Source organism: Bemisia tabaci, chromosome 4 (assembly GCF_918797505.1).
Source record: "Bemisia tabaci chromosome 4, PGI_BMITA_v3".
Lineage (NCBI taxonomy): Eukaryota > Metazoa > Arthropoda > Insecta > Hemiptera > Aleyrodidae > Bemisia > Bemisia tabaci.
In genome coordinates, this window is record NC_092796.1 from 32,259,278 (window position 1) to 32,286,462 (window position 27,185).

At 33.9% G+C, this 27,185-nt stretch overlaps 1 protein-coding gene across 1 annotated transcript; it reads left to right on the forward strand.

The window, feature by feature from the left end:
- Positions 1-26,919, forward strand: l(2)k05819 (transmembrane protein 94-like protein l(2)k05819). Its single transcript, XM_072299088.1, has 27 exons — positions 1-170; positions 1,670-1,783; positions 2,675-2,812; positions 3,123-3,256; positions 4,201-4,394; positions 5,348-5,632; positions 6,631-6,831; positions 7,813-7,882; positions 8,400-8,482; positions 9,646-9,737; positions 10,496-10,860; positions 11,813-12,116; positions 12,370-12,466; positions 12,763-12,986; positions 13,831-14,039; positions 14,440-14,570; positions 15,074-15,228; positions 16,507-16,626; positions 17,240-17,404; positions 17,745-17,874; positions 18,670-18,853; positions 19,955-20,148; positions 20,917-21,162; positions 21,868-22,102; positions 22,698-22,791; positions 23,679-23,840; positions 24,603-26,919. The coding sequence occupies exons 2-27, from the start codon at positions 1,674-1,676 to the stop codon at positions 24,673-24,675; spliced, it is 4,395 nt and encodes a 1,464-aa protein (XP_072155189.1). The 5' UTR covers positions 1-170; positions 1,670-1,673; the 3' UTR covers positions 24,676-26,919.
- Positions 26,920-27,185: the final 266 nt, after the last annotated feature.

Consider the following 27,185-nt stretch of genomic DNA (forward strand, 5'->3'; position numbering starts at 1 on the left):
AGAACTATAGAAAAAATACATAACCTAATTTCCCGTATCAGTAACAGTGAAACGTATAGTTGTGAAAACTTGCGATGCTCTCATTTTGCGGGACTCAAATTTTTTCCAGAACACATTTCATCACAAATTTGTAAATCATGATGCTCTAGATATTGCCTCGGATAGTCAATGTAAGTAAAATTCACATTTTTCCACGCATGTACAATGTTGGGACTGATAACAGCAGGGACTGGATAAACTTTATTGAGCCCATGAGCTCACTAATTTTCTGCATTTCGGCTGGATCACATTAAAAAATGTTCTCTTTCCCTCGAAGTTAGAGGGACCAAGCCACTTTCTTTCATTCCCTGAAATCATCCAGAGGATAATTGGTAAATGATCGATGATTCAAAATCGGATTCAACTGTGCTTGTAACAGTCCAACGAACTGATAACTGACGGTCATTATAAAACATTATTTGTCTGTGGAGACTTAAATGTGCTGTACATTGAATTTCAAATTCAGTGCCCCCATCTTAAATCATTGATGAGTAGATGTTGAAAGATGGGAATGTGTCACATTGACTGCTTGGCAGCCACATTTTTCAACTCTCAGTTCTTGCCAAATGAAATCCGATGTACAGAGTAAGTACTGTCTTTCAAATATGTAATAGTCATTACAAAGGATAATTTCTTTATTATTTTCCATTGTCACCTGCCTTTATTGCTTGTTTAAGTGGTCTAAGGAATTGAAAGCTGTTACAGGCAGTTAATTCAAGGTGGTTCCGCAGCTTTTTCGAGAATGATTTGATCGTTCTTCAATCAATTAATATTACTGGGATTTTGAAACATTTTTTGAGAATTTTCTAGCACCACATCATGCTGAAGGATGTCAGATATTTTTACACAAAATTTGACCATGAAACACTTTGAAATAGCTTTGAATTTTTGTCTTGAGTGAATATTGCTGATTGAAAGACGTAAAATGATTTGCTATATTCATTCACGATATACTTTTGAGGTTATTTCTAATTATTTCTTGGTCAAATTTTGTGTACTTATATCTGATGTCCTGCATCGTTATTTGGTGCATGGAAATTCTGGGGAAATTTCCTAAAATCCATAAATTATCAATTATTGATTGATCAACTTATCGAATTGCGGAGGTGCTGAAGATTCACCCCATCACATTTTTCGTGTCACAGGTTATTAATAATGGCATCATTAGGAAGAATTTAGGAATTTTAGTTGGCGAACACCATCATTTTTAAAAAAATTTATCAGTGTGTATTTTCCTTAAGAATGGAATGGAGTATGAAGATCTGAAGTGATTAATCTTTTTGGCACTTTTCACATTATATGCCAATTCATAGATTGAATTCAATTTTTCTTGTGGCTCAAAGGATAGTTCAACATATGATGAAACAAACGGGAATCCTACTTTTGTCAAGTTTATAATCACACGAACAGCCTAGCAAACTCCATTTTTACAACCAACAGCGGCCTTATCAAGAGGTAAACCAAATGGAGCTCTATGAGCTCTGAAAAACCCTCATGCAAAAGAAACGTTCTCTTGCTAGTTAATGAAGTTTTCAATTTATCCATATGGGATAGTATGCACGAATTGCAAGTGCACTAAAACCCAATTGCATGAATTTAATATTGATGAGCTTAATTTTTATATTTTCAGAAAGATGGGAGACTTTCCAGTAATTCAAGGTTTACCGACTAAAGAGAGCCTTAAACGTCTTCATGACGATATAGCGGATTTCCTCATCTTAAAAACTAAAGAAAGAAAGAAAAGGTTAAGTATGAGTATCATAATTTTTTATATTTTTTCTTAAATAAATTACCATCGAACATATGTCTTGTCTTGAATCAAGTGAAAGAGTAAGTGTTGTTTATTGGAAGAATGGTGATACTTTATTGATCATGATAACTTAATGAAAACTAAATAGGGTGCAAATTTGAGCATCACATAGCATGTTTCCTCATGAAATCTTATGTAAAACATGTTAAAATACTAAAAATATTTATGATCAACATGTAAAAGAGACTTTTAGATTTATTGTGTATATTAGAATAAGGGAATTCAAACTCGCAGGGAAAAGTAAATTATGTTAGCCTAATTAATCATTGACACTGAACTTATCCTTCAACAAATAATCAAATTTTTGCCTCACAAAATTGTCTGTTCTTCTATGATACACCGTAGATGTAAACTTGCCAAATGGTATCTAGCACCTAGAAAAAACTTATTTTGTTACAAAAGTTAGCAAAATGAGTCAAAGCCTCCAGTTTGATTCCAATAAGCAAGTTTTCCCCAGGAAGTGTAAAGTTTGAATGGACTTATTGGAAAACATTTATCTCTCACTTATTAATAAGTTAAGATAGGAAATTTGTCATGTGTCCACTGTGTTGCATATGTGGCCAGTTGTACCTCATTACAGTCTTTCCTAAAATAATTTTTTCCAAAAGACAATGTTCTACTTTCAATTCTCGTTTGAAAATGTTGTATTGAGGTACACCTGCAAATTGCTTCCCGAGATTTTTTGCATAGAGGTCAAGTGAGACTGATCTACTAGCTCCTCTAACATAGGTATTATTTTGCAATAAAACTGTTCAGCTCCCTGTTGCATAACTATATTTATTGCCTTATCCCATCATCGAATTTGTTTTGTTTTCATTATTTCAGAAGCTTCTATTCTCTACTTTGGGAAGCTGCTAATCCCAGAAGTGTCTCCTGTTCTGTGCCATGGACTTCCTTGTTAATAATTTGTTACTGTTTTATTTCTCTAATTCTTTCAACTTGGGTCACCAACCCTACACCCAGGTATGAATATCATAGTACATATATTTATTGATACATTGCTCCGTCAGACTTGAATGAAAAAAGTTTAAGTAAGCTTCAACAAAACAATAGGGAAGTGTTTTCATAGTTCAGGTCATAAGACAAACGTACTTCGAAAGAAAATTGTTGGTAGTACTGAAATAGAAGTGTAGTTTTTTCTCTTTTTTTCAACTGTCTTACCTAATATCATATAAGTAAAACAGCATGTAAACAACTTTCCAATTTTATCTTTAGCAAATCATTTTTGTGATGAAATTGCTCATGAACTTAGTGCTTTTTTTTATTTTTCCAGGTTTTTTGTTATCGCTGATGCCTCTCTGATAATTACTTTAGCCGCTGTAAATTTATTGTATAATATGTGGGATATCAAACTTAAGTCTGATGAAATTTACAAACGTACTGAATTCATTCTCTCCGAAATCAAAGGTAATATCTCTTGACCCCATCAATTAATATCACTTGCACAAATTTTATTCTTTAAGAATGTATCTGAACACCCACTAAACTTGAATTGAATCATTTCGTGGGAAAACCGCTAATGTCCATTTCCTCTAATTTTGAGAAAATTGCAAAAAACTGTAGAAGCCTTTTAAATGTCCTTATAGCCCTTTTCTCGGTCAAACTCGGTCAACTTTTATCCTATTGAGCTGATCTTGGTCTTAATCAATAGGTATTGAGTTGATCTTTAAAATGAGACCAAGATCATGTCTGTATCTATCTTAGTTTCGAAGTTACAGAACCAGTCCGGGTACTTTTGGGACACCCCATGTATTTCATTCAATAAGGCTTATTGCCACTTCAAATTTAAAATTTTGTATTCATCAACCAGTATAAAGAAGGCTCTGTACTTTTTCAAAATAAAATAAAATTATAGGAAATTTTGAGCAAGCATATGATGCATTCAAAATTTTGACAAGAGATCTTTAATCACATGCAGTATCGCATGTCGACCAATTGAATTGATCATTCCCAAGAAAGCTCAATTGCCGAAAGGTCAAAAATTGATGATCGAATGGGGGAAAATGTTGAAAATTGTCTGTTCAGTCTTAAAAGGGCTCAAGTCCCAATTATTTTTCTTCTTTTTTGGTTGAAATTTCAGGACAATTATTGATAACATTAAAATCCTATTTAAATGTTTTTCTCCTTAGACGTCAACTTTTTAAGCTCTGAGGTTGAAAATCAGTCAATTTAAACAGATTGTACTGTTGTCCTTGCATTTTAATCTCTGCCAATTGAACCTATATGTGAACGACAGATTCAATCATGTAGAGATACGACCTATAACATTATATATAGGTGTAATGGGTTAACGACTTTAGTCAGCTTTAATGAAGCCTTGCTTTCTCTTTTACTCCTTTTTTTGCAAATAGAAACCCATGATAAAACAGAATGGAAAGCTGAAAATTATCCACCACTGTATACTCCTGTTTCTCCCTGCATCACTCTTCAATGGGTCTATAGAGACGGTCGCCTCGTCACATTACCATGGGCTCTCCTAGTCGCCGGAGACACAGTTTTGATCCGTCCAGGTCAAGTCGTACCAGGGAACTGCATCAAATATTTGGTAAGTGACAATGTTCGATAATTATTTGTGACTATTGAGAGCCAGGGGGCCCCAGTTGATAAAGGTCAAAGTTTCAGCGGAGAAATTTTCATCGAGTTGAGTAAAAAGAGATTTTGATTTTTCCTTGGAGAAGAATAAGTTGTTAGATGACCTCAATGCCTGCTTGCTCACACGCTGAATCAGTCTCAAGCTGTGTTTTCCTTTAAAAATCTTGGGATTAGAGCATTTTCACGACGAAATTTTAAAAATGCATTTTTCGGTTGTAATGTTTCAGAATCTCTACTCCCAGTTAATTTTTTAAAAAGAGATCGAATCATGAGATCGAAGAGATCATGGCTTAACATTTTTACAGAATCTTGTTCACTCAGAGAATAAAAATCACCCAAGTGTCAAAAATGACATCTAGTAGTTTTTTGCATAGAAAATGAAGTAAGACAGGAAGTTTGCAATTCTGCAAACCAAGTTGTACTTTTCTGCATTTTAACTTCTATTTAGTACCACTCCAACTTTTGTATGAGAATAACGAAGGCTAAAGAACAATACTGCCCAACAGACAATTTTGGCGAAAATGAGTTAGCAACTTGGTCTCATTTTACAGTGTAAAATATGAAAGCTGATGTTTTTAGTATTTTCTAATGCTGCAAGAGAGCGCTGCAATGACGCTGTAATGTATTAAAAAAAAGTGCTCATTTCGTACTCAAAAAATTTCCATCATGATAAGTTGATCCCGGAAAAGGTGCTTTATTTAATTACCCTCTCAGATGCCATTAATCATTACATGACTATGAGAATTTTCTATCCTACGAAATACTACATTAAGCTCTAAGCTATTTTTGTTTTTAAAACTTTTCTTCCACATTTATAAATCTGCCATACTTAGTGATGTACAAGTATGATCAGTTTCATCTTTTGTTTGAATTTAAAGAATGAGTGTTTGAACTGTTTTTTGAAAGAATGATAAAGCAGATACGGAGGACCAAGAACCATCAGAGCTCAAATTTGGAGAAACGTATGCTCCAATACCAACCTCATCCACAATCGGCCAGTTGATCTGTCGTAAACCAAATGCATGTAAACCTGTCAACAATATAGCCTATACCCTCACTGAAACTCCGTACCTGCGTAACTTAAGAACGTGCCTTAGTGATCATCCAAACAGACCAATCACAGTTTTCGAACGCAAGCGCTACCAGTTTCTCACCATCTTTGTTCAACTACTAATCCTTCCATCAATTCTTGTAAGTTCTCAACTGTATTACCTCTCAGAGGTTTTTTTTCACACTTTCTTTTCAGATTATATATTTGTATACTAACTTACCTATTTTCTGCATCGTCTGTGGCAGTTTACTGCAGTATAAATCGTTTGGACCTCTAGTGACAACTATTACTGCTAACCTAACTTTATTTAACCATTATAAAATTGTTTGCATTTGCAAGAAAGAAGTGTTTCTTTATATCCCTGCTTAAACCTTTGAACATCCATCAGCAAGTGCAATTCATACTTAATCATTGATTTATTTATGAAACACAGGTAGACAAATTAAAATCGATGTGGTTAAAGTGGCGCATAATTAAAATCTTTGGACTGACAATGAAATTATCACTTCAGTTGCAATTTGCTGCTTTAAAATCACCATCCTCCATTCTCAAGTTATATTAGTATCCAAATTACTGAATGCTCTTTCTGATGCTGAGCCAAAAATGTGTCCCTAATTACAAAATGTAGTTCATTTGTGTCTAGGAAGTTTGGCTTCTCTGATTCTAATGTAAAATATAAAGAAAAATTGTTTATTTATCAGTTAATTTAAGGTAATTGTTTGATGTGTGTAACAAGTTCATGTGTGACTTTTGCCGAGGGTTTATACCATGCATCGTTTAAATTTTTTACTTGTCTATTCTGCCGTGCTAAGGAAGAACGCCGTATGAACATTCGAGAGTTGCCATATTTCCTTCAATAAAGTGTTTATTTTTGAGGAGAGTTATGAATATTTTTCCTTCAAATTTTCAGAACCTTTAAGTGAGATTGAGGACGAAATTATCTGAAAAATTGGGAGGAAAATATTTATAAGATTACCAAGAAATTCGCGTTTTATCAAAGGAAATTTGGCAACGCCTGAAGGTTCATATGGCGTTTTTCCTTAACACGGCAGTATTGTTTCCTGCCGTTCCATTCTAGAAATGAAATCATATAGAACATTTGTCATGAATAATTGTATTTTTTCCCCCAATTGAGCAGATAGTTATATTTATCATCAACTTGGCAAGGTGGTTCAAATCAGATTTTGTGGATGAGTTCTCAGACACAGACTGGAGAATGTTACTTTTGATACAGCCTGTGATAACTGTTCTACCTCTCCTGCCACTCGCTCATCCAATCTGTTGGCTCTTTTTAAATTGTCTCGGAAATTCTTTGCTCCTCTCCACACCAAAAACAGAGGTACGCAATGCTAATGTTTCAGAAGTATCTTTGATTGTTTTCTAGTATAGTTAGATAGTTATAGTCCTTTTGCTGTACTCAAATTATTGCTGCCACCAGTGCCCGTTCGCAAAAATTATCCCTGAATAAACAAGACTTAATTTGACTGGTCTTAGCAGAAAGGAACAAAGTCAAATCGAATTAAAATAGAGAGAATGATCCAAATATGTCTCTTATTCCCAGTGACATGCCCAAGGAAGGAGCAAGACAAGCACTGCTTGCCCTAAGGTTTTAGGAAAAAGAAGTAAACTACACCCAGTATCTTCAAACCTTGTGAAAAATGAGAATTTATTTTCACAATGTCATGTGAAGAAACAGTAAAATTGTTAGAGTTGAATTATTTTATGAAAATGAACTCTTCCTTTTTACAAAGTTTTACGGAAGGAGTAGGTGTAATTTTAACTTAATTTTAACCGTAACAATTTGTGTGCCAGTGGATGTTAGTTTTACATCTATTTAAAATATATCTAAAACTGTTGTGAAGTAAAATTTACCCACTGATATGAAAATAGGTTTTTCAGTGCTAGCACTTGAATATAATTTTCTGTCCTACCTCCTATTTTTTAATAATTTTGTCAATAAAAGTTAGCAATGAAAAACATTGTTGATATTCATTGCAATAAGTGCATAACGATGCTGAAACTGCACAAATGCACATATCAGTTTCCGGTTTTGCAGACTTCCTGTCATACTTAATTTTTTATTTACATGGAAAACCACCGAATGTCATTTTTTTAAAACTTCGGTGATTTTTCTTCTCCATGTGAAGAATGTCGTGTGAAAATTTCAAGCCATGATGTTGCTTTGGTCTCCTTTCAAAGGATAAAATAGGAGTGAAGATTTTGAGTTACCACAGTCAAGATATGCACTTTTGCAGTTTCACCATTGACAAACTCACGCAGCAGACTCTTAATAAAACCCTTGCCTTCCTGGTTTCCATAGGTGAAAAAAAAATCGAAATTCTCTGCCGGCTCTGAGGAGAAGTTTTTATTAAATTGGGCATCAGTTGGAAGTAAGTTATCTCAGTTAAGATTTTCAGTTTTAATGTTTTTTAAAGGTTTATCTAATAGAAAGACAGATCTTTCTTTTTTTTACATCCCATCCTACTAGAAAAAGTAAATATTCTATTAAAAAAAAAAAAAAAGCAGCCATTTATCACTCTAGTATCATATTGTTTAAAAATTTTAAGATCAGTTTGTGATTCTTAGACACATTTGAAAGTGTATAATCATGTATGAATTTTTTGATTTTATGCTCCCTCTCTTTTATTTTTACGCTCTTGATTTTGATCTCTGTTTTCATTAGAACATAGCTATCATTACTGTAGAAGGTCTTCATGATATTTCGTTACCCCTTTGACGAAAGGGTCTAACTCAATTTTTATCTTAACCCCATCTAACATACAAAGCCATGCTTTCTGAGGCACATGCGGAAATCAAGATACGCTCTTACAGCAGAGGAGCAAAAATTTACATTTCATTTCTCGTTTTTTACCATGATCTAACTTCCTCTTCACCTTTTGATTCTAGGAGACACCCTCAAAAATGTAACTGGGCAAAGTCATCATTTGGTCCGTTCGTCTAATTTGCTGCATGTTTTAGGATCCTTAACGGTAAAAACAAAAGCATGTATACACTATTTCTGTTAATATAGCGTGCTAAATAATATATCGGATGAAGCAGAATTTTTTCTGCATTTGTAGTTCAAGTATAATTTACTCTTTGCAATATCATATATTTATCGGAATCTCATCAAACCAAACTTTGCTGAAGAATAGTGGAGGAATGGAGAAGAAAGAAACTGAATACATCAAGGTCAATCAAGTCTTGCATCTGTCATTAGCTTTTCAATAAATAATAGATATTTTTCTGTATTAAAGCCAATTTTTACAATTAACATTTTACAAAAGTCATACACTACAAAAAAGTAGTATTAGTACTCGAAAATTCGCACTCCAGGTTTTCCGTGAACTCCTTCAAATAGTTGAAAGTGGAATTCAAAAATAAAGCTATTTGAGGCCAATAACTATTATTTTTACTATGGCGATTGAAGGCCTTTCGATTTAAGTTTTGGGAATTTAAATCAAACCACGGCTCATATTTCAGTTTACGATATTCTTACACATTAGTTATATTGTTTTTTATTTTTAAAAAAATGTCTCCACGGATTTTATACTCTAAATAAGAAAAGTAAATGTGTCCTCTTACCTTTAAGGATTAATTAAGTAAAAAGAAAAGTTTCTTTGCCAGGAAACCGTACGCATTCTTCTGGTGTTTCCAAATTTCTGCTCCAATTCTATTTTTTCTTATAGGAATCCAGCCAATCTTATTGAATGATAGAATATTTGTAAAATAGAGAAGAACAAAATTATAGTTATTGTCAAGGAATTTCGTGAAGTACTTCTCCTATTACAAAAGAAATTCTGATGGGAAGTCTGCATTGTTGCAAATGGAAATATGTACATGCTTGGTCTGTGTATCATGTAAACAACCTTAAACAGAGTCAATAGATACGAAAGGTCAAATCCAGTAGTTGTGACAAAAATTGTATAAAATTTAAGTGTTAATAATAATAAAAATATATATATATATAAAAAAAAAAAAAAAAAAAAAACCACTTGGTCTGTGAATTCAGCAATTGATGTACTTAAAATGCCCAACATAAATCCCATTTCTCAGATTTTAAGAATCACCTAAATGGTTTTTCTTTCTCTCTCAATTTCTCATAATTCACTCACTACGCTCTTGAATTTTGAAAAACTAATTTGCTTTTCAGGGCTTATGTTTCGTTGATAAAGAAGGCGTGTTGTCATGGCCTAATCCAAGCGCTGATGCAATTTGTTTCTTAAAAAAACCAGATAAGTATGGGTGAGTTCATTTTATTCATTACTGTTATTCTTTGCCTTTAACTTTTCAAAGTACACTTGAGTGCTCGAGTGCTTCGAGTGCTTTGCATGCAAGGGCTGTCCACTTTGGCAAATTGGAAATCGAGTGAATGTCCCACCTGAATTACCATGAACACAATACCAAAAAATTCGACACCAGCTAAATTTCGATATTATTTTATATGATGTTCCTTATGTGGTCCTGAGCTCACTAACGTTTTAAAATTGAACCTTCTGTGTGCCAATTCTTAGGAAGACAGAGCTGAAAACTGAATTTGTCGGTATTTTGCGTGTGATATTTGGTAGAAATATTGCAACATCTTATTAGCGATCGAGATCTTTAGTTTCCTTGCAGGTCAAGAAGATAAGACAGACAAAAATAATAAAATTCCTCCGAATGATAACAGCGTGCGCCGCAATGTTGACACAGACCTAGTCACGCACAGTTTGTTCAAATATTTTTTTCTCCTTAAAACCACTCCATGATATTTTTTCTCTCTGAAACCACTGTCAATTTCAACAGTTTTTGATGTTCTTTAGTTTAAAATTCTCTGCATTATCCCCTTCAAACATTCATACTATTATTCCAATTTTTTCATGATCTACACTTTCCCTTTGTTTCTGTAGTTTAATATAGTTGCCTGTTGCTCAGTACAAACAAATTTCCTAAAAAAACATTCACAAAGATTCTCAAAAAGAGAGCTGATTAACCCTAAGAGTTTTTTTTTTAAAAAATTTCAGCGATGAATCCAAAGAAAACGACCTGGATCAAAGGAACAATGCCATGGATGCGGACAAAACGAATGAGGATGATCTAAATGAAAACAAAGTAATTGAACCCGAAACAACAGAAAGTACACCTTTTTTGAGGAAAGAGCTTTCGTCAGAAATTCCCTATATGGACAATATCTCTTTTGGATCCAATAGTGTAAATAGCGTCCACATGTATACGGAAAAGATAAATGTTGAGTCATCCAAAAAAGACGAGCTGTCCAATGGTTTGACATTAGGAAACCAATTAAACCAAATAGACAAGGCGTCCTTGAATAATGCATCTTTTGAAGGCGTAGTGTTTGGGAATGATTTGGGGCTGCAAATGAATCCATAGAGCTCACCTTCACCGGAATCGGAGCAGCGGCTCAAAGTTTAGACAATGCGCTTTTATGTGGTGGTAAGCTCTCTTCTATTAACGTTTTAAATTAAATTTCTTGAGATAGGGTGAAAACCAAACCTCCACGGTATCTGTTGCCTACCCAAAATTTCACACAGAACATGTTTATCGTATTGAAAATTTCCAAAATTAATTTTGAAGTGAGATATTAACGTTTGTATTTCACATCAGACTCAGTTAATGCAAACTTTCGTTTCTCGATTAAATAAAAATCGATTTTTGTCAAATTGATCTTCGAAAGCAATTTCCTTTGCTTGGCAAAAAATTAGTGTTTGGTTTGACATCATGTTTCTCCTTCTTTAAATTCTAGCAAACTTGAAAACGTGTCAAGAAGAGTTGAGAAAATTTGATGAGAAATTGTGGACTTCGATTTTGTTCTCTATGTGATGTTTTATTTCTGCGAGTTACGAAGGTGAAGAAAAACAGCTTTATACCCTGTCTCAGGAAGTAGTGAAATATTCAAATTTTTTTTTATTTTTTTTTCCTTGCACCATCTCATTGATATGAGTCCAATTTCTAAGCTTACACATACAAAAATATTCTAATAAGTGGTACATATTTCCAACTTTTTTTCTTCAAAATCAACTAATATGTTGAAAAATATAAATTAGTTTAACTTGTCAACTTTTTAAGAATCCATGCAAAATATCAATCCCATATGAAGGAGGATAGTACTTTAAAAAAAAACCTCATGTTAAGAACAAGAGGACTGCCTTTTATCTATTTTGGTATTTATTTGTCACCAGCGGATATTTTAGGTTTAGTGAATAAGTGAAGCAAATACTTTCTGCTATTTTTGTGGAAACTTTCAATGCCTGAAATTTATGTTTTCCTTTTCATCCAATTTTGATAGAAATCATTCACGAATTTCTTCCGTATTTTGTCAGATGATGCTGAGACCTCATCGGAACTGGCGGGCAACGAAAGAGCGAAAACAGACGGAGGTGAAAAGTCTCCTAAGTTCGTACGAGAGATTTTGGATATCAGTCATGACAAGACCAACGACTTCAGTCTACAGTTTGATGATGCCACATGGTCTCGTTACATGAATTCACTCAAGCCGATTGGATTGGCTATTCTACTCAATACTTGTAATCCTGGGACAATCGAAAACTATGCCAAATTTTCCTCCCATGTATCCTGTCAAGCTCATCATTACAATCAAAATAAACTCACTTTTTATGATCGAAGGTGAGACATTTCTTGGTTGCCACATTTCAAGATCTACTTCTTCCAAAAAAAGTGTGTTACTCTAGTTAATACACATTCTGGTTCAACTTAGACCCTGCCATTTTAACTGTCTGCGTATATCCTTGCTTTTTTATCCATTCTTGTTCTAAAGAAGGAATGTAAATCATATTTCCGCTCTTTTTCAAGAGCTTTACCCTTTCCTTAATTATCATTTCTTGTAAGTTCATTATTGTTTTGGATCTTCCATTTGCAGGTGTCTCTGTGAGATTGCAAAGCAGATTGGTTTTGTTGAGGATAAAGTTTTAGCCCAGTTCAAAATTAAGTCTCAAGTTTTTATCTACAAGCATGTGGTAAGTCTGCTTTAATTTAAATTGCCAAATTTCACAGTAAATACTTTTCCTCAAAAGCATCAACACCTATCAATGAGTTATGAAGCTTTGGTTTAATTTGACATTTTTTGGTGTTTTTTGTCCCAAAACTTTCTTTGAACACTCTTTTACACTCAACTATTCGTAACTCGATTTTAAGTTTAGGTGGACCAGTCCCTTTTCCTGTAGATGACTGCAAATATCACTATCAAAGTTAGGATTGTCCATGATTTTTTTCTCTATCTATGTTTATTCTTGGTGTTTTCATCTGCTTACAGCGGGAACGGTTTTTATTCCGCACCTATAAGTCTACGAAAGTGAAATCAAAGCTGAGCGGTGAGATGCGAGTAGTACCGTTTCCTCATCTTGTAAGCACTGTCTATGAAAAATTTGGAACGGATGAAGTTCACATGTTGACTCAAGGTACTTTTGATGTTGTTATGGATGCCTGCATTGAATATTTCGATGGCAAGACTGTCCATCCGCTCACCAAAGTTGAACGGTAATTTTGAAGTTTATACATTTTTGTTAAAAAAATTTTGAATTGATGAAAGTCAGGTTGTTAGTTGTTAATTGTATGACAACGCAAAGTAATTTTCAAGTGTAGTTCTTTACATGTATTGCAGCAAGCAATACGATGAAGCTGTAATCAAAAGAACACAAGGAGGAATTCCTCAGAGCATCGTCCTATTTATATTTCGCACCATGGATTTATTTTTGAAACAACTGATATTCCTACAGGTTGATTATTGAAATTAACAAAGAGAACAAAGGGAAAATGAAGAGGTTCTATTGGTGGAAGTGGATGATTGTAGTGGATGAAGGAGGTCAGTAATAGACTATCTAACGGCAACTCACGAGAGACCCTGCATTTAGTCCTCCATGTTCCACTTGGTCCGTAACAGCCGCTCATTTCAACCAATTGGATCGCTCAGTTTTCCCATTGGCTTCTTTGTCAATCCTTTTGTCCATCCATTTCAATAATCAGCCTACCGTTGCTCCCATGAATTTTTTTTTCATAATGAGTAAAATCTCATCGGGACAATGAGAATTTTAGTAGTCTCTAAAAGAAATCTGATGAGGATAATATCAACATGGTGTCCTATTGATGCACCGGTTACATTTTTTCTGTGAAATGTACGTTTTAATTAATTCGAGTTTTTAACTTAAATTTGAAGAATTTTTCATAATGACCGACAAATGATTATTTATTGCAAATAGTGAACTTCTTTTTGAAGAACTAGAATACCCAAAAAGAAAAAGCTCACGTTGGCAGAATAGTTTCGGTAAAAATATTCTCTTTCTCTCTCTCTTTGGTCTCTGATTAATAATTTACTTTCTCTCAGAAAATCATTGGAATCTTTTTACAAACATGCTGTTGCAACTGGGTATTGCACTGTGTTTTCTTTCCGTGCTTTATCGGCACCGATCCCAAAAGAATTCACTCAAGTTTACCTGGAGATCCCATGCATCGCCCAGAACCTCTATGAACAGCCATATCACTATGTGTCCTCCTTCAACAACTGCAGCCTCATCGAACATTATTGTTCCTCCGGTAAGACACCATTCATGTTTCCTTTTGCAATGTTTAGCACCGGAGTTGTTTGGACGTATTTCATCATTTGATTCAAGGAAAATTCTTCGAAAGTAATGAATTTCCTCTCTCAATTACATAGGTGGCTTAAAACTCTTATACATACAAAAAATGCCTTGTAATAGCCTAAGAACTATTTTAAATTAATTGTTAATTTTGATTCCCAAATAAATGGGAAATAAATTAAACATTTTATCAGCCTTGCTCAAAACAGTCATAATCCAAACCTTTTGAACCTTATGAAAACAATATCGCTCAAATTATGGCAGTAGTTTTTCTTGATCTTTTTTCATCTTGCAAATGAAAATCTGTCACAGCCTTAATTAAAGGTTTCTAGTTGTTTGCATCTTTTTCATTTCAGATAACATAAATGAAGGAACAAAAAGACTGAAAGCAGTTCATCCAAGTGACGCAAAAAGATGTTTTCAGCAAAACTGTAATCAGATTTTTCTTGGGATGGTGTCAATGCAGTATCAAGCTCTGATTGATGTTGTAAGTAATGATTGAAGTCATGAATAATCTTTGCCAAACTTCAAATTGTCAACCTGCCTTTCAAGTATGAAAGCAACATACTTTTAAGCTTACATGTTAACTGCCTATAAGGAATTTTCAATTTAGATTCTATGCCCCAGCATCCTAGTCTAGTCTAGTTAGAGCCTATCTTAGATTCATTCCAGGAGCCCAAAGTTTTCATGGATCCAATGTAAATAGACAACTAGCGTCTGCAGATCTATCTCTTACAGTAATTTTAAACAGCATAATTATGATAAATCTAGTCTTGAAATAGTCATCTTTTTTATAAGAAAAATCTTGTGTTTTTTAAATAATTCTAGGCTCTTGGCTTGTGTTTACAAAAACCAACTGTACTTTTTTGGTAGCATTTCTTAAATATTCGTAACACTTAACTCTCGTTCAACTTTTTTCTACAGCATCATAGAGTGATTGTAGTTTGTTTTGAAGAGTTGAGTCATACTGTTTGCTTGTTTTGTTTCAAGGTGCAATTGATCGAAGGCATTGAAAGAGCCTGCATCCGGTTTATTTTTTTTAGTGTGGAAAATGCCCAAAGAGCTGGTCCGTTTCACGAAAAATTAGGAAAGGAAGCAGCGGGCTGGAACTGTCATATTTCACTGGAAAATGAGAAGAAAGATAGGTAATGACTTTAATAATTATTTTCTCCATCCCATTGCTTGTGCGAATGACTTAAGACATTAAGGAATTTGCTTTTATTTTATTATACCAGAGTGTCTAATTTGGCACACCGATGAAGAATTTAAGAGCAAGAAATTCTAAGAATTATTCTCCCTGTCCTAATTCTTAGATGTGTGTACTCTTTTCATGAAAATGCCCAGGTACAAAATAGGTTTTTATTTTTTTAATCATTACTAATGCATTCCTTAACATTGTTTTTGCTTTATACTAAAGTAAAATAAAAAAACTAGCACCTCGCTCACACATGGAAATTTTCATTGAGTTGTTTGGTGAACTGCAAGAGTTTCTACAACGGTTTCTACAATTGTATAACAGTCGAAAGATAACCTCTTTTTAATTTTACCAAACCACTTTTTACTCAGCAAAAATTACTTTGTGGAATAGACTTTTTCGAGTTTGCTGGGCTAGTTTTTAGCTAACTAAGGTCAGACTCTTTTGAATAGCAGCCCTCAGTTGCTGGAAAATATTTGCTTCTTGTATTTTATATTGGAAGTTTCCTTTAGTACAGTAAAATTCCATGCATTTCCATTTTTGAGCCATTCTCATGATTCGAAAGCATTACGATTTCCTCTCTGTAGAGGGATTTATACTATCATTACTCCAATTTATCAAGATCTTGTATTTTCCACATCAGTATATCATGCATGTTCAAACGTATTGCTCTTTGTATTATTCTTTATATTTTTCTTTTTTCTTGAAATGAAATGAGACCTCAAAGTCATGTCAAACTGAAGGAAGAGTGGCGTGCCATCAATCATGAAATAAGTTTGTTTTTGAGGTTTGAAATTAGGTTAAAAAATGAGAACAAAAACTGACCATGGAAGAACATGACTTTCTTTTTAATGAACAAAACTAAGAATTTTTTTTCTTTTATTGTAAAGTGCCATAAACATGGTAAATATCGTAAAATGTTTATCATCGATGAAATCGTAGAACCATGTATCATGTTTGACAATATAGTAAGTTTTTTGCCGTATTTTATTTTTTAAATAAATTACGAACTCAGATAGGGCATTTTGAAATGTACCGCAATTGAAAAATGTGTTTTTATGATTTCATCATGGTATTTTTTGCACCTAGTGTAAGTGCATCCACTCGTTTAAAGTTCTCTTTCATCAAGCTCATTTCTCTGTTTGTGTGATTTTTATGTGCTACTAAATGATTTTGATGTGTTAATTATCAATGTTTGATTACTAACTGTTGTGAATTAACATTGAAGTAACAAAACAACAGACATTTTGAAGAAATGTGGAAGGGATGGATATAAAACTGAAGCATCTGAAGATCGTTGCAGACTCTCATCCTGCTTTCGCACCTCCAAATCTCTGCGGCATATTCGGTTGGTTTTATTCTTTTGTTATTTTCTCGTTGAATTTCTTTTAAGACAATTACCTCTTGTTGTTTTTGCAATTTTACATTGATTGCTGTGTAAAGTTGTGTCAGAAATGTTCTGAATAAACTTACCAATTGGAAAGGAATAAATTAGTTCATAGGGTTCAACTAAGTTGGGTCTATTATGTTATGCAGAATTTCATTGAATCTTGACCCTTCATTTACGAAGTATATTTGGAAAATTAGGAGTCAACAGCATTCATTAAATTTTCGTCAGTAATATTTGAATACTCATCATAGTTCGGACTAACATGGAAAAATAGCTGAAAGCATGTGACTAAAAATAATAAGGGATTGCCAGGATACATACCCACTGTCCCTTTGAACTTATGAGCTTCTAGCCCTGGTTACCCTCTGTTCGTTTTCTCCTCATCCAATTTCTAATCTCTCATTCAAATAAGTTTTGCAGATCATTCTAATTTCTTGATAATAATCTGCCTATCCTTCTTCTCCGTTGTGGCATTAGTCATTCCGCCAGATATTATGAACAAACAAAGCCTAGTAATGTGTTCTTTTTTTCAAAATTCGATGACATTTCATATTATTTCTATTTAATGCAGGAAACTAAGTCGGTCTCTGTCAGCATCTGCTACTTTTCCTGAATCGTGTTTCTCAAAAATTCAAACCCCTGACTCAAGAAAAAATTCATACGATGTCTCTCCTTTTGGATCTCATACCTCTGACGACACCAAACTGAATTTTCAGTTGAACCCTGTGTCATGCGAGTAAGTAAGCCTCTCTTCTGATTTCCTTCCATTTTTTAATACACAAAGTTTTTAAAATGATGAAACTGATGAACCAATTTTTCTCAGTAGCCTTCAGAAATTTTAAAATTCTTAATTTTTTTTGCCATTAGCAACAATCATGAAAATCTCATAAATTTTTAATCAAATAATATAGACGATTCTACTGTTGTTATTTCAAAAGGTCTGATGATATTTGAAAGAAAAATATCACCCAGATTGTAAAATATGTACATACATAGTTTTTGGAGTTGTACCAATCTAATAATTCAAAAATTTATGTGCCATTGCAATTTTTTTCATTAATTCTTGCCTTTTTTAGGACTGTTGACACCTCGGAAGCATTGTTATTTTCTGATGTTGAAAAGTGCCTAACAAGCAATCGAAGCCTGAGCTGTGCAAGTGATGATAGTGGCGAGCCGGCACCACCAGATTATGCCCTTCCAAACATTGTAAGATTTTGATAATCTTAAATGCTTCCTCTACAAAGATGCAGACCTAATAAATTACCTAACACATTAAAAACTTGATGTTTCCAAACATTGCAATCTTAGATTGAGGCTGGAAATGATTAACTTAATACTCTTGTATTTTTATAGGAAACTTAATCATCATTTTCAACGAAAGAAAAAGAAAATTGTGCGACTATTATGACATTGAAGGAATGAATAAAACCGTCAGTAATTGGTTTAATTTTTAATATGTTCACTGCCAACCTGATGGCAGTGACCGTTTTTTTGTTGGCTACGCCTGCCCTAAAAGATCGAAGTGATCGGCGGGTTGAACAGCAATTTTTCATCGCGCTTCGCGTCTAGCAGTCTTTCACAGAACTAATTGTAGAGCACCAGTTACGCAGGTAACAAATGAGAGGCGTTAGCTCTGCCCTGATCAGTGGAAACTATGGTTTGAAGCAATTAAATTTGTCATTTTTTGCGCATGTTTTTGGCCTGACAGGAAAAATTGTGAAAAAAAGTGGGTAAGGAACGAGTTAAGCTCGAAAAGTATGAGCTAATAGTCAAGGGCATGGAATGTCTCAGCATAACTTCTGGATGGATTGTTTTGATGCTGTCTCCTCGAAAGGGCCCTAAAACCTGAAGATAATACTGATTACCATCATTGAAGATGATTTTTCTCGTAAATAGGGCAGCAAAAATCTAAATAAGAAAAAATAAACTCTTAATGTTTTGGTTTGAGCTAATCCATCCATTTTCCTAGTTTATCACGATCCATCTCTGTTTTATGTTTAGAGCAAGTTACCAGTGGGGATTGAAAACGTGCGAGATCATCTAGAAAGAGTTGACAATGTTCCACTTTTGATATCCTTGTTTGTCGACTGTACCCCAGAGAACACAAGGGAAATGTTACTTATTCGACAAGAGAACAATGAAGTCGACTGCGTTCTTGGTTCCTCTGCCAACGCAAAAAATGCTGGTAAGTTAAATGCATTCAGTTTTGAAAATTTACTGGGATAACTCATTTTCTTCTAAATTCAGTTCAAAAAAAAAAAAAAGTGGTAGGTGCGGGAATGAAGATTGAAGTCATCCTTGGCGTCAGCACCAAAATATAAGTGGGATTATCACCATCAAACAGTCTGATTATAATTTTTATCCCTTTTTCTATGCGAAACACCCTTAACTTGAAGAGTCATTAAGAGTGGTCCAAAAGTCCAGCACTAGGCATCACTCCTGTAACTTTTGAATGAATTGAGATTGGGACTTAACATTTTGTAGGTGCTCTCAGGTTGCACAGGGTGTCCAGTATCAGGATTTTCCTGATTCTATCAGGATTTTCCTGATTCTATCAGGATTTAAACCCGATTCCATCAGGATTTGAGGAAAAATCGGTCGTAAAATCAGGATTTGAGAGAAGTCCTCAGAACTTAATTCTTGAGTTCTGTTTTTGCATACGCTTATGAAGACATTTAAATTTTTCCCTGCAAAAAATCAGGATTTGATCAGAATTTGGAAAAATTACAAAATCAGGATTTAGCAGTCAAAAATCAGGGAAAATCAGGATTTCGTAGAACGAAAAAAAACTAGACACCCTGTTGAAGGATCTGACTTCTGGGAACTCCCAATTTTCAATTACTTTTTTTTTTACTTCAATGAGATCACTCTGAAAAAGGGGTTATAGAGGTGGTGCGGGATTTTTGGCTCACCCTGTATGTAAGATTATAGAGTCGAATTGAGTCATTGTCTGCAGGCAGTTCAATGTTAAAAAGAACAAAACAATCTTCCAGGCATGCCATCGGAACGTACATATTAATTGATTTGCCACTGAATCCAGAAACACTTTTATTCTTTTCTCATCTTGCGAAAACTAATGGAAAATTGAAATTTGCCAGGGAAAGCTCAATTTCAGGGGAAAATTTTGATTATTGAGGAAACAACTGCTTCAGAGATACGGAGATCATTTTTGGAATCTTCATTTAAAAATTCACAGAGATGCAATTCCAATATCAGAGGTTTTATTAGTTCCATAAATTTGTTTTTCAATGACAGCGAATATTTTACTCAAGTTATTTGTTCGCAGGTGTCTTTGTTCAAGCAAATGTGAGTGTTGCAGTGGAACCCATGTATCCGCAGCTGTGCCAGAAAATCCCGCTAATGATGGATCTGCCAGATGGATACTCCCCTTGTGCCTTATCGTCTTTGATGAATTCCCTTCCTTGTGCTCTCTACTTAAGAACAGAGGATATTGCTCTCATGTACAGTTTTATAATGGAGGTAAGACGATCTGATAAAGAACAAACATACGTATCAATGTTATTGTTGTGTTGGGTGCAGTAAGGGCATTTTGCAGATTTAGTATTTCAGAATGCTAAATATACAATAATGAAGGATTTATTGTCTATTTAAATTAGATTTTCCAACTTCTTTCTGTAGACAAACTTGATAGCTTGTGGTTAAGATAAAAGTGCGACCAAGAAATTTTTCTAAATAGAGAATGCAAACTTTGCATTTGGAGTAAACTGTAGAAATGTTTTATATGTTTTTTGAGCTATTTTACCTCTGCTTATTCTACTCAGCAGGCTAATTATTGAAATCGATAAACAAAGAAATAGACAAAGGAAAAATAAAGCTATTCTATTGGTTGAAATGGTTGGTTGATATAGGCTGAAGGAGAAAATGGTAGACTAAATTTAGGGTCTCTTGTAAGTTTCTGTTAGTTAGTCTATTCTCAGCTCCTTTCTTCATTTCATCCACTCGCTTCCACCCATGAGATCGCTCCCTTATACGTCTATCACTTCGTCTGTCGATTTCATTAATGATACTGCGGTTATTGTCTGTGCTTGTTTTGTGCAACAGACCCATTCTGTTTGCACTGATTAGCCCATCAGTAAATTTAGTCATCCCTTTTGCAAAGTGAGTTCTAACCCAAATTTTTAGTGGAAACCTGAAGTAAGATATTCCAAATTTTCACCAATGAATCTGAAGTTTTATAAGTATTTTTTTTTCATTTCTAAGTATTTATTTGTTTTATCGTGGTTCCAGGCAAGAAATTTCATGTCTCGCTGTCTAGGTGTCTTCCAGTTTTGGATGGTTTGTAGTGTAGCATCAAGTCTAATTCAAATCATCACTGCCGTTTTCAACTTACCTAATCCGTTCGGTATCGGACAGATGCTATATCTTTCATGCATCCTTCTGCCTTTTCTCTCTGTTTCTTTAATAATTGGTGCAGCAAACCCAGAAGTCATGCAACGATCCATAGGAAAAAATAAATTCTTCTATAATTTTGAGGTATGTAGTGTTCCACCTCATATTTAGCAACTGCAAAGATGAGATGCTCTGGTAATTCAGAACAAAATACAAATAAATGCATAAGAATAGGCGAGAACGAGAATGAAATAAAACATATTAAGACTCTAATATTTCAGCATGTTTTTGCATCATCATGAATTGTGGGATCTTAAGAAGCAAGACTAAATAAGTTGACACTGTATCTGCTGAAGTATACTCTTATATTTTATGGAAATGTAAATCTAAAATACGAAGATCATGATGCTTACGATATCCATAAGGACAGAATGTTAATACTCACCAAAGAACAGAATGCATAGAAGAGAGAAAAAAATAGTGTATTTAAGCAAATCAGCCATCTACTTTGAATGTACATCTTAGGTGGACCCCGTAAAGGCTTGTTTATCCGTATCTAGAAAATTTTCGACACAAAGGAATTGAAGGGCTCTCATTTTTTGGAGGAGCATTAGCAGGCATTCTACACTGTTTATCTCCTCTTTTAAAATGGTATAGTACTACTTTCCTTCTAAGAATGTCTTATTGAGCTCATATTCAAAATTGACTCATCTAGTTACTTCCAAGTTTACGTCTTGAGATCCAAATGTTTTTCAATTCTAAATTTCATTCTTTAAAAGGGTTTTGTGATGTCTCATCAAGATGGGCTCTTCAATTGCTATAATGCTTTGTTCCAAACTCTTTTTCCAGGGAGGTCTATACATATTGAAATGTTATGGGACAAAACTGGTCCCGCTCATCATAGTCATACCCTTGATCTACGCTCTGTGTTTGGATTCAATGCAGTCACTCATTATTCAGCAATGCTTAAGCAATAGCACAACGGTACAATGTTCCTCTGACACCAAACCAAGGTGGAGTGAGTTAGGTGAATCATTCTGTAGCCTTCAACGCGCTACTTTCTTGTTACTAGTCATTCATTTTGGTAAGGATTCCTGCCTCTTAGGTGGTTTTTTAAACACTTATGTTAATATTTGGAGTTTATCATACTGAGGAACTGGCTGTATGTAATAGTAAAATGAAGAAACAGACAGTGGCAATTTTATCGAGTTGGCAGCTTGGTTTTTCCTTTATTCAAACTGTTATAAATGATCGATTTGCAGTGAGGCAGTCTACCTTGATAAATATCGATTGTTCGATACAGACTTCAACAGAAAAATCCAGTTTTGCCGGCTTGAAAGAATCACCGTTGGTAACAACGTAAACAAACATAAAATCACAAGATTAATGACTAGAATGCTGTTAGTGTTAAAATACAAAATATTATATCAGTTGTCACACAAATGAAAAATTGCAAGCTTGGTAAAGTTGTCTATCAAGCAGATAGCTGTTTCAGTAGTTCTAAACTTACCAATAATAGATTATATCGTTTTTTTTTTTTTTATTATTATTATTTATTTCCTCTTGGAAAATAGTATGCTAAAAAATTATCACAGGATTCTTTCTCATCAATGTAAGTAATTGAGTCATTAATCATTGAATTTAATGCTCAGACTTTGTATTTATTTTATTTTTTCCAGTTATCACATCTGTGAGTTTTATTGACCGAGAGTATTTGATATGGCAAAAGTTACCGCAAATAAATATCACCTGGTTTTTAGTTGCATTTTTTATGTAAGTAGCGTTTGTTTATATTTACTATTTAGTTCATCCCAGTGCTTTGTAAGGTCTCTGTAATCAAATTTTGATGTAAATTGCAATATTTTTAAGGCAACATGATGTCAATTTGTAACGCCCCATCTCACTTCAAATAATGAAGTATAAAATAATTAATCAAATTAAAAAATTAATCCAACTTCCCACTCCATCCTTACATAGTACTTCAAAACCCTGCCCCTACCATTATAATCATCTACATTCCTACCATTCTGAGTCTCTTTGTCGCCTCAAAAGGTCAAGAGCATGAAGCATTTTTACCTCCATCCCAAATATCTGCTGTTTTAAATTCCTCAACAATTAAAACCCCTAGTTGGCGTATCTTGTTATAATGTATTTGAACAGGAACTAAAAGCAGATTATTGGCTCGGGATAATGTTTTTTCTGAAAAGGCCATAATGAGATAAAAAAGGCTGGAACTTGAGAAAATGAATACTACTCCTGAGAAACGTTATTTTGAGAAGCTTTATGACAAGATACAACTGTATTTCCGAACACCTTTAACATCTGAAAAACCTTATTATTGTGACAAGGCCTTCCTCTTTTCACTATGGATGCCCGTGGTTCTCAACCAAATCCTTAAGGAAAAAAGCCGACGATCAAATAATTGAAATTGTTGTAAAAATGAAAAAAATTTCATGATGACAATTGAGTACCAGTAATTTAATCTCTGTCATTATTGGCAAACATGAACTCAACCCTGGCTGCAAGTATCGAACCTGTTTGCAATTCTTGTGTGTTCTTGTGCGTGCATGCTTGACTTACTATAATCTTGGTACCTTTTGTTTTGGGACTTAAAGCATGATGAATGAGATAGCTAAAAGATTGTGATTGGCTTTTTTCAGAATTTTGGTGCAAGTTACTTTCACTGTTCTCCTAGATCTTTTAGTAGATGCTCAGTACATAACCTTTTTGGATTTACCGATGAACATCCTTTATCTTGCTTATCTGTCACCTCTAGTCAGCTTGTTGTTCAATGAACTGATCAGTAAATATATTGAAATTAAGTAAGTATTGATTTCTTAAATTTCTCTCTTATTTTTTATCTTAAAAATAATATCATAGGTAGATTCCATATCAAATCAGATCATTGCAGACTCTCCTATTTCTCTCAAATTGGTTTTTTTTCATTAAACGTTTTATCAAGAAAAGTTTCAGTCAGAAATAATATTTAGAACTCGTTCAAATGCCTTGCAGTTATAACAACAATTTTATTCTATTTAAGGAGGAAAAACAAACCCTGTTGTTGGCATCAGTTATGGATGTAAAAAATGCCAACACAAAGGAAATTCATATATTTTTCCCATTATGTATGAACGGATTAGCCAATCTACATCAGTTATTGCCTAGTTTTCTCTGATTTTTTCATGTTCCTAACAGAAAACTTTGCTACTTTGAAATTTGAAATTTTCTGAGTATATTCTTCATAATATACAGTAAATTCTCAAAAAGTTTGAGTTGATAATTAGTTTACTTTTCTGTTAAGAGAATGAAGCTGAGAGAAAATTAGGTTATGTGAAATACTGTTAGATTGATTCCAGTTACATATGTTTAAATTAGACTTGGAGGGTTTAGGGGCAAAAAAAGTTGCGCTATGGGTGGTTGTGCAGGGGCTAAAGGAGGCCATCACCTGCACTGTTAAACTTTCCCACCCCAAAGTTAAAACCTGCTTCCTGTGTAATTTAATCTGCCTATATTATTATTTAAAAGCTCTTGCTTTAATATTCAATACTTTTTGTGATGCTAATTTTCATTTTCTCTTTCTGAAGCGAGAACACAAGAATCAGACGGAAAATCAAATTGGAATTCAACACAAAGCTGGGAATGAACTCGCCTTTCTAATCGGAATTTGTTCACTTGTAACAGTTTGTAGCATAGTTGTTAACCAATCCGTGGGTCATAAAAATAATTTTCATCCGATCAAACAGTTAATTGAAAGCAAACCTCCTGATAGACTGATGCCCTAATCAACGGCTTCAATTTTGATTTCAAAGTGGGAACCTTAGCTAAATTTAACCTTATTGAGAAGGCTTTTCAGCGAGGATTGAGCTACGCGCAATGTTAAATTATCATATGGTGTTAATGAACAAATGTCCTCCGAAACAGCAGTGTGGACGTGGAAAGCAATCCACTCAAACAAAGACTTTCTCAAATATTTCTGAATGAAAAAATTAAGTATTTGGTATTCTTGTTTGAATTTTTTCTTTTATGTGTGAATAAACTCATGTGTTTATTCTTTTGTTAGTGAATCTCATTAAGTATTTTAGTCAATAATTAGTGAAATTTTACAAAGTAGGTATTTGTTTGGTATATTCGCTGTTTATTTGTGTAATTCTGCCTAACATAGACTGTTTTTACTTACTTCATATTTAAAATAATTATGTAATTATCTCTTTATGTGAGAATTTTCTTTGCGATTAGACCCCTTGGGGTCCGACTGAGATACAAATACACAATCAATTTAAGACTAATAGTTATTTTCTCAATTTACTCTGGGCTAATCATTGATATTGATGGACAAAGGGAAGGACATAAAAGACAAATAAAACAAGTAGGGATCTTATTGATAGAACCGGGTGGTTGCAATGGACAAAGGAGCCAAATAAAAGACTGATTAACGGCAACCCATAAGAGACCTTATAATTCATCAGCGTCTATCGTTTTCCCTCCTAGTCTATAGTAACCACCCTTTTAAACCAATAGGATTGCTCCATTTTTCCTTTGTCTTTTTTGTCTATACCTTTGTCTACTGATTTCAATTCTCAGCCCGCTGATCAGTAAACTTTAATATTATTGAGGTCCTCCTGTGCTTTCACTAGAGCAGTTTAAAATGCAAGAGTGAGGATCACGAATCACAACAGGATAGAAATTTTGAATGTTTAGTTTGTAAGTACCTAGTGTTAATAGTAACTCGAGTCAAATTTGGAGAAAAAGCATCGGTCAAGAGGGAGTATATTAAGGGGATATTGAGGGCACATTAGGGAATACATAATTACCTTTCCCTTGATTACCTCTGCTAAAATCCTATGAACCCAATTCTAGGGAGTAAAAATGTTTGTGCACTCTGATATTTTTTGAACAAATTTCACCACAAAAATGAAAATTGTAACTTGATGATACTTAGGTATAGAACAAAAATATATTTCTCGGTGCATCGTACACATTTCAGCATTTCAGTTCCATTGATGAATTTTATGTTCGATAGATTGTGTAGATGAGTCAAATTGAACAAGTAGGTTCGGCATTTGTATCACATATCTAGAAACATGGGAGTACTCATAATCTTCCGGCTGATACCTCATCCATTCATCATGTTTCTGTTGTCCTTAATTTAGTCTTACCAATTTAATGTTACTTGTACCTGGATAAATAAGTGGTTTTCACACTTTTTAAATGGGAAAGCACGCATTTGTCAATTTACCAATCTTGAGTATTTACTATTACCTCTTGCTAAGTTTTAGTCTCTTTTTGTCACTCAAACTGGGGTTCTTTCTCTCCAAAAATGTTGCATTTCTGCATGTCTTTGCTTTTGCACAAGAATGTTAATGGATTTTAATTTGGTATAAAGAATCTCTCCTTAAATATTCTCTATGAAATTTTTTACTCTCCTGTCCCCTTTTTTTGAACAAGTTTATTAGCTGCATTTTTTTATGTATTAATTTGAAAATTATATTTGTTCCAACATTGCTCTGACTCCATTCATTTTTCAGAATGAAGTATTTTGTAAAATTAAAACAAGCCTAGTGAGCAGGATAAAAATTTGGAAGGAAAAAAAAATTGAAATTGCTAGTCAGTGAAATTTCAATCGGAAATCCGCAATTTCTATTTTTAAGCGAAAATCTTAGTTACTGAACTCATCAAAAATTCCTTCAGTAATGATTACTTCCCTGTGAAATTGATAATAGATTAATTATCAAATTTCATTACAAATCCTCTTTCCTCTTCTGCTTATCCAAGAATTTATTAGCAAAGATGTAAAATTCTGGAAAGGATGGCAAGCTTTATCGTTGTGTAAGTATGTGTTACTTTTTATTTGTTGCTGTCAGGACTTCCTTGTTGAATTAAAAATAAAAATATTTGACTTTACATGCAGCCTGTATTTTCATGTCCTATGTTCACCTTTCCAAGACCATGTTTTTGTGGGAGGTGTATCCACATTCCACGGTGGAACTCCTAAACCGTATATCGACGGTGAAACTACCAAACCACGTATCTCGTTTGCGGTGTTTAAAAATCTACGCTCGCATTTTATTTTTTTGAAGTAGACAAAATCAATATCATTCCTTGAAATTTTCACAGAATTTTCTCCGCACGAAGAGGAAAAATCACAGAAATTTTTAAGACTGGACGTT